Source organism: Theobroma cacao, chromosome 6, assembly GCF_000208745.1.
Source record: "Theobroma cacao cultivar B97-61/B2 chromosome 6, Criollo_cocoa_genome_V2, whole genome shotgun sequence".
NCBI lineage: Eukaryota > Viridiplantae > Streptophyta > Magnoliopsida > Malvales > Malvaceae > Theobroma > Theobroma cacao.
In genome coordinates this window covers 3,503,641-3,514,977 of record NC_030855.1, presented here as the reverse complement: position 1 = coordinate 3,514,977, position 11,337 = coordinate 3,503,641, and the positions used below count along the sequence as shown (strand labels likewise).

The following is an 11,337-nucleotide window of genomic DNA, read 5'->3' as shown; positions in this document are numbered from 1 at the left end:
GGTTTGCTTGATATTAATGCTTCCTTTTGTACTCTTTGCAATGCTAAACCTGAGACCTCTTCTCATTTCTTCTTCACTTGCTCGGTTGCTTAGAACATCCGGATGCACAATTGCAGCCTTTGGGGGCTTAGCTGGATTCACCCAGGTGATGCCACTAGCTTCTTTGTTTCTTGGCAGAACAATAAACCACCTTACGATTCTCCTGAAATATGGGACATGCTTTTTTTCTCTACCTTATGGTCAATTTGGCTTTGTAGAAATGAAACCCTCTTCCAAGGTAAACACCTTGATGTGAATCAGCTGCAAGACATTATCCTTGTTAGGTTAGCCCATTGGTGTAAGGGCAAATGGCCACTTAACCACATTCCAACTTCTCACTTCTTTTTCAAACCTAGTAAAATTTGCATCAATATTAGGAAATCAAAAGAAAAGTCATCTCCAAATGGATGAGACCACCACCAGGTTCTTACAAACTGAATGTTGATAGTTTTGCCTTTGGGAAACCAAGGCTTGCAGGTATGGAGGGTGCCATTAGAGATCATGAAGGTTTCATTAAAGGGGTTTTCTCTACTCCTATTGGCATCGAGGACTCCAACTACCTTGAGTTTCTTGCTATCAAAGAAGGCCTCTTCTTCTTCTTTTCTTCACCTTAGGCCTTCAGCACTCTCCATGTTGAAAGTGACTCAAAAAATGCCATCACTTGGGCATCAGACCACAAATCTAATCTGTGGCACATGAAGCTTTTATCCAACTGTATTGAAGTGGTCAAAACAAGCTCCAAGGATCTTACTTTCACTCACATTAACAGAAAGGCAAACATTTTGGTTGACGGGCTTGCAAAAGCTAGGACTATCAGGTTCAATCATTTTTTGACTTTGTTCTAATCCTTTGAGCTGTTTTGGAAAACGAATGTGCTTAGTCTCTATTCTGTTCATCCCATTGGTTCACTTTGTTGAGTTCATGAATTTTTGGGTTTATGTTGAAATTTTTCCCTTTCTATTGTTGTGGCTTTCCTGTAAGTCAATCTTTTGAGCTGTCCTTGGTAATTTCTTTGTATTGCCTTAACTGGCTTTGTTTTTATGATCATTGGCCATTCCAAAAAAAAAAAATACACAACATGCAAAACGTGAAATTTGTTAGTGTAGTTTAATACAATAAAGACCAAAAGGGGTGAATTGGACTTTTTGAAAATTTCTTAGAAACCTTAGTGAAAAATCAAGTCTTTTCCAAGGATAAATTTTCTACTTGTGTTAAAACTAAAGCAAGTGATTTTCTCAAGTGATTTTTTCAAGTGATTTTCAAAAATAAACCACAAAACTAAAATGGAAATCAAGACACCAGTATTTTAATAATGGTTTGGCTTTCTCAAATGCCTATATCCTCTCCCTTGGTGTCCAAGGAGTTTCAAATCCACTCAAAAAAATATAATTTTTCTTTAAAAAGGATCAAGTATTAAACCCTTACAAACGCTTTTCATGGGATCAAGTAATAACCCACATAATGGTTTTTAATGGGCTCAACCACAAACTCTTACAATGATTTTTAACGGGTTTAATCATAAAGCTTCACTAACTTTTCAAGGATGAGTTAGAACCTTTCACAAGAGTGTTTACAAATGGGTAGCGATAAATGCCTCTCTAAGGTTGATGAGCTAGTATTTAAGCTTACAATAAAACAGGTACAAGAATATCAGCTCAATGAACAAAAAAATTTTACTTTGAGTGCTTGAATGCTTAAAGGAAGACTTAAAAGATGAATGTAAAAAAAGATGAAGATCTTGAAGCTATTTTAGGGTTTTAGTGCCTTTGTGTGTCTTCTTTTACTTCAAAATAAGTGCAAGGCTTCCTTTATAGAACTGTTAGACACAAGTTTGATTCAAATATGGTCGTTGTTGAGCCTTTGGGGTCGACTAGTGTCTTCTAGTTGATTCATTTCTAAAAAGCTTGTAATTTTGAAATGAAAGCTTGGACAGTGAACTAAGGCTTCCAAAAATCTTCATTCTTTCGTGTTCTCTGCCTTAAGGTCGATTGGGCCCTTTAGCGGGTTGATTGGGGCTTTCAAAATACTTCAATTTCTTGTCTTTTCTACCTTAAGGTTGACTGGGGCTATTTTAGGGTTGACTATAGCTCTTAAATCTTCAAGTTTCTTAACTCTTTACATGTGTAGTAGGCTATATCTTCCTTGTGGTTGAATATTAAGTTAAGAAATGTTTGCTCTTTATTTCTTAAGTTAAAAACTCAATGTTTGAAAGCTTTGTAATATTTTCTAAGTATGAATGAATTTTTAAATATTTTGCATGACTTTAGGAGGTTGAAATTATGTATTCAATCATTTCAATGCTTGTAAACAGGTCTAGAATATCATACAATTTTATCAAATCAAAATATAAGTAATTTCAAGACTAACAAAATTAATGAAGAAAATTTTCAATTTTATTTAAAAGCAAATGAAAATCTTGGTAATCATTAGTGATGCTGTGAATGTACTTCTTCCACACTACAACATTTTGGCCTAGGGCCAAAGTATGATGCTCTTCAACCTTCCAACACCGTGGCCACGATCTTCCCAGTGCTGTGGCTCTAACTCCCTTAGCGCTGCAGCCATGAGTAACTAAAGGCCATGGCCTTCAATCACCATGCTGCCTTGTGCAGAATTGCATCCATCCATGATCTTTCGATGTGATTTTCACCTCGATTTGATTAGAATTAGGCAAATGGTAACCATAAAAGTTGTAGCCCTTTCTATTAGATTTCCAATGGATCAAGAATCACATCAATTGGACTTCTGTAGCTCAAGTTATTTTTGAATTACTATAGCATGTACGAATAAAGCCTTCACCATACTTGTGCTATTTTGACTCAAATGAACATTTCTCATCAAATATCCTATAAAAAACCATGAAAGAACTCAACAATAACTTTTCTTGAAGAAAATTAAAGAAGAATAAAATAAAATTGAACTAAAATAACTTAAATTAGCTACTTAACATGTAATCTAACTTAAACTAGAAAAACACTTAAAATACTAAAATCTAAACCTAAATTCTCAATGATCTAACTACTGAAGCCCCCAAATAACTCTATGTAATAAAGTTATCAAGTAAAACTTAGCTCGATTGAAAAGGAAGAGACTTCTAAACCTAAGACTAAGAAGGTATCATCTGATTCTGAATGTCGTGACAAATCAAATGATGAGTATGTTAATGTTGATAAGGTTGGAGTTGAGGGTGTTGCTATTTATTTTAGAACACTAGATGTATTGCTTGGCCCTTTTGATGATTTCGTTGATTTGGATGCTCTATTTCCCTCTCATACTTAGAGTTTTAATATAAATAAGGTAGAAACATATTACTATGCTACTTTAATTCATTTTTTTTATTTTGAAAGTAAGATCATTCTTACTCTCCAAGCTATTCAAGATAAGGTTGTTCCTAACATAGAGGCTATTCTAGTTGTTGAAATTGTTCCTAATGTTAAAGTTGATGTTAAAGTTGCTCCGAATGTTGAGGTTGTTCATGATGTTGGAGTTGTTACTAATGATGCTAGAGTTACTTCGAATAATCCTCTTGCTTCTTCCTCCTCAGTGTGAGAACACAAAGATGCTAGTAGTGCTTCTGGCACTCAAGCAGTTCGTACCTCCCCTTTAAAGAACAGAGCAGAGCGGTAGGAAAGTCGATTTCCATGGTTTTCAAGTTTCATTAAAGCATGTGGAATACTTGGAGCATATTTTTAGTATAGAGGGAGAATTTTGGAGTACCTCCCCTTTAAAGAACATAGATGTCATTTGTTTTATGATGGAGGTGTTTGGTAGAGCTTTAGTGATTTCCCATGCTTCATTGATGAGTTTTTCACTAGAGATATTGCAACAATGTTACAGTGTTTCAATGACACTTGTAACGTTGGATTCAAACTTGAGTGCCTCAATTATTGTAAATCTAAAGCCAAAGCTTTTCTTGAGATAGAGGGTGACAAGTCTTCCTTGGAAAATGAGTTTAAAAACAATGCAACAAAGATAGCTTCACTGAGAAAGTGTGATGCTAAAGTGTGAGAAAAACTAGATGCCTTTGCCAATATTAAGGATAACAACTCTTCTTTATGGAGTATGTAGTTGGTTAGGCTTTCGCTTCTCTTTTTCTTTCTGAAAACTCGTTTGAGCTAGTTTTTTGATATTGGTATACCGTATCTCTTTTCTTTTTACAATAATAATCATGTTATACGCATGTTGCATGCTTATTCACATTTCACATTATTATATGTGGCTAAAGAGGAACTTTCAACTTTACATCAAGGAGGTTAACTCAAACCTGACATAAAGGAGATTAATTCAACCCTTTAAATAAGTCAGCATAAGAGTTGCGACCAATTTGTAAGTACTAAGCCAGGGCCAATAAATGAGCAATAAAGCTTACAGTCAATAACACAACATCATTATAGCCAAATTATGAGCAATAAAGCTATCAGATGGAATATGAATGATGAAATATGGTCAAAGAATGAGCGATAAAGATTGCGACCTATAGAAAAAATATCATTGCAGTCAAAATATGAGCAACAAAGCTTGCAGCTAAAGTAACAGTGACCAGTGACCAGTTTTGGTCAAAGAATGAGCGATAAAGCTTGGGATCAATAACATAATATACTTGCAACCAAAATATGAGCGATAAAGGCAACGGTTGAATATGAATTTCTTTTCTTTTCAAATGTCAAATTGCAATTCATAAAGTAATGAAGAGTCAAAGTTTTAAAAGTATCATACATGAGTGGGAAACGAGTTGTTTTGGACCTTATTGTTCTCAGTTAGTAACTCTCCTACTAGCGTCTTCTCATGGAGTATTCTACGCAAGTCTCTATATATAAAAAGTGAGTGACCAACTGTTCGGTGATAATCAAAATACCTCATATTGTACTTGTCTTTTGTTGTTAGTGATCATGTAACATAAGGCAAGTTCATTTCTCCATCCCTAATCCACTCATGCAAAAGTGCTTTCATTCTATATAATGGAATTGTCTATCTCTTCTGATAACACAAAGTTTTCTGGTAAGCTTTTACCTAATGCAATTACTTCTCCTTAGTAGAGTTGTCAAAATGTAAAAAGGGTTCTTGTGATAGGGAAAGGAAGCGTTGGAAACAAGCAAAATGATGTACTAGAGGCAGTAGAAAAGAAGATTAGAACAGTTCCTAAAGTACTAAGTATTGTGACGATGGAAAAGAACTAATGAATAGTAAAATGATGATTGAGTTTCTGAAGTACTAAACATCATGACGATGGAAGAGAATTAATGAATAGTAGAATAATGATTGAGGATAAGTAAAGAATAGGCAAGTAGTAGAATAATCGTATTGTTAAAATAGTAGAGTATGATTTAGAATAAGTAGAGAATAGGTGAGTGGTAGAGTGAAATTAAGATACATTAAGTAGAAGAGGGCTAGAGAAAGAATTTAGGGAAAAAAGCTTTTGGTGAGAATGTTCAAGCTTTGGACAAGAGCAGCCCCCTCAAATGAATTGTGAAGGCTTTATATATTGCTAGAGGTGGTGGTTACTAAAAAATAGACTTTAATGTGTGTAATGAATGATATTATTATGAAGAGCTTGAAAAGTAATCGTTACTATAACCTATTATGTAGATATTAAAATGATGATTTTATTGTATATAGTGAGTAATGGTTAAAAACTTATTATATAACTGTTGAAGTAATTGGATGTCATAAGATTTGTTCTTGAGTAGAAGGTAATAGAGAAGATATATACATAAAAAGTTATACGAGAAGAAGTTAAGAGAAAAAGGTGTCTGTGAATAAGTATAAAAGAAAAAGGTATACGTGAATAGGTACAAGAGAACAAAGTAAGAGGGAGAAACACTTGTACTTCAGTAAAATGTTAAGAGGAAGACCTCTTAACTAACTCCATATCTGAGCCACTAACCTAAACTCTCCAAAACATCCCAAGATGAAAGTGACCCGTGAACCCTGTCACTTATTTCAAGTTGCTTTCACTACCATTTGTGTGAAGTGGTTATTTTGTGCAAAGTAGTTGTTCTACATGGAATAGTGCTCCATTTATTGTAGTTGTTCTGCGTAAAGTAGTGTTTCACTTGTTTTAGTTGTTCTGTTTGAAATAGTCCTTTATTTGTTTTAATTGTTTTGCATGAAATAGTATTTTACTTGTTCTAGTTGTTCTACGTGTTTCACTTATTCTAATTGTTCTCATTATTCTTTATACAACATCATGTTATGAAACAATTTTAAAGAAAATAAGTAATAACCAAAATTTACTATCTACACACATAACCACTTAAATCTCACTATTAAAACACAAAATTTTTTACGAATTTTTTATGAAATTCAAGAAGCGTTGAGGCTGAAGGATTTTTTGGATTTATAGTGGATTAAGCCAGCAGCATATTGTTGAAGTCAAAAAGGTATCAAACTCCTTTGAACGGCTAAGGTTGTGGATTTCGTTTCAATTTAAAAAGCAGTCAGCAACTAGGAGTTGCTCACGGGCTTCAGCAAAGTTTAAAGTGGAATTATTAATGCTATCTTTGGTGCTGCCTGAATTTGTTTATTTGGAAAAGCATTTAAATGATCATGTCCCTTGTATGTCCGCTTCCTGTGTTCTGTTCGGACACCAGCCATGGGGTATTGATGGGTGGATTTGCTGGTACATATGTATTGCACGGGATTTCCAGGATATTAAGTGGTGTCGGGCTTTAATGTTTTTGGGATATCCTTGTCTGAATAGCTGCTGTTGGTTTAGTCCTAGCTACGGGTAGACCTCGTTGCGGGCTGGACATCTCCAAATTCGAAAATTAGGAATTTTAGGGGTTATATTTGTTTTTTGTAATTTTTATTATTGTAAACAATAAAGTCTATAGCTATTTTAGCCAAGGCAGTTAACAATATTAAATTCATTTATGGTCAAACTTTTTCCATTATCAACGAAAAACTCTATCCGCAAAATTTCAAATATTAATTACCAATGAAAATTTCGTTATTATCAATAAAAAATTTGATTTATAAAAATTCGATCATTATCGATAAAATTTTTCATTTTTGATAAAAGGCATATGGACTTAATTAGAAATATTCAACAGAAATTTTTTACGGAAAAATTTGTAGTGTGCCTTAGCCCACATTAGAAGGTCCTCTACAATGCTATAACACTGTCATCAATGAAATAGTAATAGTTTCCTATCCTGTTATAAATAGACATCATGTTGATATACACTTTCGGAGAATTCTACCATGTCTTATATCTAGGTTTGAATCAGTGAAATAAATTTTAGAAATTTTCTCACTCTTACAAAGAAAAATGATATAGCAATTGATCGATCCTTTATGTATACATATCAAGTGCTAATAGTTATTGACAAAAATACATGCGTGTATATATATATATATATATATATATATATATATATATATGTAATTTCTCTATTCTTCAGTTTCATTGATGCTTGCAAGACTTGGTTGCCACTGGTCAAACGCTGCATGTCTTTTTGGCGACCCTTTTGCATGTCTCCTTGTTCTCTTCCTGGTGTGTCCCCTGGTCTCAGGAGGTACAAAGTTGCTAGATGATCTTGTTTCCTCTCCCGAGTCATCACCATTAGCTTTGGTCTTGACACCTGTTATCATGCATGTGAAGCAATTTTTATCAGAGAAACATGACCCATCCTTCACCATATCCTTGGAAACACCTTTTTCTCCTTTAGAATCTGTGCTATTTGCGTTGGCACCTTCGTCATCCAAATGATTTATGGAGGAATATGGATTTTTCAAAGTATTCTTCTGCATAAAGAACCAACAAATACTGGGATTATCACTGTCAGGATCCGGTTCCTCGCTTTTCTGGGATTTGCTTGGTGGCGTTTGGCGGTCTGGAAAAGGAGAATGCTTGTTGGAGAGTCGTTGAAGCTTCCGGATAGTGCTTAAAGGCACAACATAAAATTTTTGGCCAGGCATCAGCACGGTCTCTGGTGCAACAATAGACCATGGTTGCTGGAAAACATGTGGGTGAGCGACCACACATCTCGGGTTCCGGCAAATGATCTCAGCTGCAAGGACAGGCCTGTCATGGAGCTCAACGTGGCCCCCTGGATGAACAATCTTGACAAACATGTTCTTGGTGTTTTTAGTGCAAATCCAGTTTGAAAAAACCATATTTTTGGAATAAGAGAATAGGAGAAGAGAAAGGTTGTAATTCTACTGGGGGAAGTATTTTAAGCCATGGCTGTTTCTTGGGGGCGGCTGAGAATATCCATCAATTTAAACAGTTGTGAACTCTTGCTTGTCAATATTGCATACTTATATTCTTCTTCTTCTTCCTCGCTTCTTATTTTACTTGATTCATTGATAATATCGTTGGCAATGATGTTATATTCGAGCATATTGTAATTTTAGTTTGGCCAATTACGCAAATTCTCTGTCATGTTTAACCAAGACAAGCATATCATGTCAATAGAGTCTAGTAATGAGTAGTTTCTACAACAGTAATCATAAGATCAAATCGCATAATATGTCATATACTATTGAATTAAATATTTCAATCCAATTCTTTAAATATTTGAACAAGAAAATCATTGCAAAAATAATTCTCTCTTTTCTCTTACTGATCATCAAGTCAACATCGACCATCGAAAACTTCAAAGAATTTTGGAATTGCTATGTTAAACAGTCTATATAGACTATGATCTATACAGCTTGACCAATTATTAAGCCATATTTTTTTTATTCATTTTGGTTTTGCAAAAGGGTGGAAAATACAAGGGACAAATTCTAGCGTCGGCCAAGCCCAATTGTCTTGTACTTTTCTGTTGTTTTCAGCTCCCCCTTCTTTGTAGCAAGGGACTGGAGTTGACCTTGTTGTGCTGCTTTGTTTGTGTGATATAAAATGTACTCAAAATTCAGTGAAAAATACAAGTAAAAACTACATGTAAGTGCACACGATCGCAACTAGTAAGACAATGATAAGTTAAGTTTGTCGATCCCTCGAGGAGTTGGTTTATTAGTTGTTGCTAATTACTAAAATTAAAACAAACTAATTTTATCCAAGTATCAAATTTTGAGAAATGATGAAAAAAGTAATCTAATTAACTAATCCTAATCTAAGAAGTGCAAATAACAAATTGAGGTGGAAGTAATGGTCTAATAGTCTAAGATTATGATATCCTTTAATATTTCACTTGAAATTGTGTTTGCTTAATTACTTAATCTTAATGAAAATTGATGCTAGTCTAGAATCCTAAAGCATATGTAATTCTCCATTGAGATATTACACAATGGCCTAACTCAATTAAATCGCTGTATGTATATAGGAAACAACTAAATTAAGTTCTTAAAGCCAAAGTTCTAAATATTGACTATATGTGGCAACTAGGCATATGTCTACCCTAATTGCACATCAAAACACTTAAATTCATTTGTAAGTGTAATGAACACACATTACCTGTCACGACTCGGAACTCCCATCAAACCCATGACAACCGTCGCGACATCCCGATAAGCACTTATTACTCGGAATACCGATCTGAACCCTACAAGGCTTAGCATCCGCATCTCCTGGTGAGCGACAATTATTAAATCTCGCATTTCAAGAAATCATGAGTCGTTTCCAAATCAAAACAATATAATATTATTTTCTAGCTCACAGGGGCATTTTCGTCATTTTTCTTCAAAAATACCGAAACCCGCCAAAAACATAGTGTGTGGGTGAAAAACACATGTTTCATAATTAAAAGTAAATTTAGATGTCTAAAATAATTATTTGAAATGAAATTAAAATTGTTTGAATAAAATAATAATATTCAATAAAATATTTTATTTTCTAAAAAAACAATATTTATAGAGAAATCCGTAAATAATTTTTGTACTGTAAAAGCTAAATATATTCATACGTATTTTAAAACAGATAACTAAAGTATAAAATTACTTTTACAGTGATACGTGAGCCTCCAACTAACCAATAAGGTGCGAGTCTATGAACCTACGATTTTGTCGATGCAAGGCTAACTGAAGTCTTTGATGCAATCGGCTATCTACTGGCTATCCCGAGCCTAAAATGAGGGGAATTGAGGGTGGTGAGATTATAAAATCCCAGTGAGTAAACAGATACCATCTAAACCATCTAAAATCGAGTAAATGGAGACAAGTAAGATATTTCATTCCAGTATGTTTTTCATAACATCAATAATCAATTTACTCAAATAATCAACTTGGCTTATGTATTTCACAAAACTTGACTCCTACCAATATCATTCATGGGGATGCCTTGACCTAGGCATCTGATCGAGACCGCCAAGGCTGTTCAGTGTAGTACACACATGAACATATTTTTACATTTGAAAATCTAGCCATGCCTTGGCGTTGGCCGAGTCTCACTCTCACGCGATGGTACACGTGAAGTGCACTCAAATCTTTACCTCCAGAGACACCCTCCACACGGCTCTTCGATCTAGGTAAGGTATATCTGATTCTATGCCCCCTCTCTTAGGTTGGTCCATAGAACCTCCACTACAAGGATTATGGATTATTTTATCTACCACTTGATTTATAAAATCTTTATCTGCATGACATGGCAATTTATTGCAACTTAGCCTCTCAAGGCTGAATACACAGTACAAATAATTCTAACACCAAAAATCAGTTTAGCCATTCATGCTCATATATTGTCATAAGCCATTCAATTTAAAACCATAAAATTACAACACATCAAGTGGTCTCCGATTACTCTATTTTCAAAACCATAATTCAATTTCAAGACAATTTATAAATCATTTTATTTAAACACATTTTGTTTATAAAACCTAAAAATTAACCATTTAAACTCATTTTTCTATAAAATCACAAAATCGGATAAAAACTACTCTAGATAATTAAGACGATAGTAAGGTTACTCACAGTATCAGGAGTAGAAATACTCCTAGTCCCGGTCTTTGATGTAATCTCTTTATCCTTATCAAATAGCTCACCACCTATACATCACACATCACACAAAATTCAATAATTTGTGTCAATTTGCCATAAACTATTTCAGGCCCTCTAAATCTAAATGAATGCATGGAATTCTCAATCAACCGCTTAAACGCGATGTTGACCTAATTCGGCCTATCACCCGATTAAATTACTAACACGTCCAATTTAATCCCAAATTACTCTATTTCTTTTCTAATACCTCAATTCACCAAACATTATTCACATAACACCAATTTCAGCATCAAAACCCTCCCATTTCTTCATGGAAAAATTCGGCCATTACAGTGCACTAACACCGTGATTTTTCCTACTTAATTTTCTCACCATTATTCATCATTTTCTAAGCCATTTCTCTTGAAATAACAACAA

General features: G+C 34.2%; 1 protein-coding gene across 4 annotated transcripts; it reads right to left on the bottom strand.

Moving 5' to 3' along the window:
- Positions 7,410-10,969, bottom strand: LOC18595395. 4 transcript variants are annotated; one of them, XM_018122979.1, is made up of 4 exons: positions 10,894-10,969; positions 9,926-10,049; positions 9,443-9,555; positions 7,410-8,419 (listed from the first exon to the last, which is right to left on the bottom strand). In XM_018122979.1, exon 4 carries the CDS (start codon positions 8,155-8,157, stop codon positions 7,432-7,434), a length of 726 nt encoding a protein of 241 aa, XP_017978468.1. In that variant the 5' UTR covers positions 8,158-8,419; positions 9,443-9,555; positions 9,926-10,049; positions 10,894-10,969; the 3' UTR covers positions 7,410-7,431. The 4 variants fall into 4 exon arrangements, 3 of the variants coding, with proteins under 3 accessions (XP_017978468.1, XP_017978469.1, XP_007023376.1); XM_018122980.1 differs by having other exon boundaries at positions 9,957-10,049; XM_007023314.2 differs by lacking the exon at positions 9,926-10,049.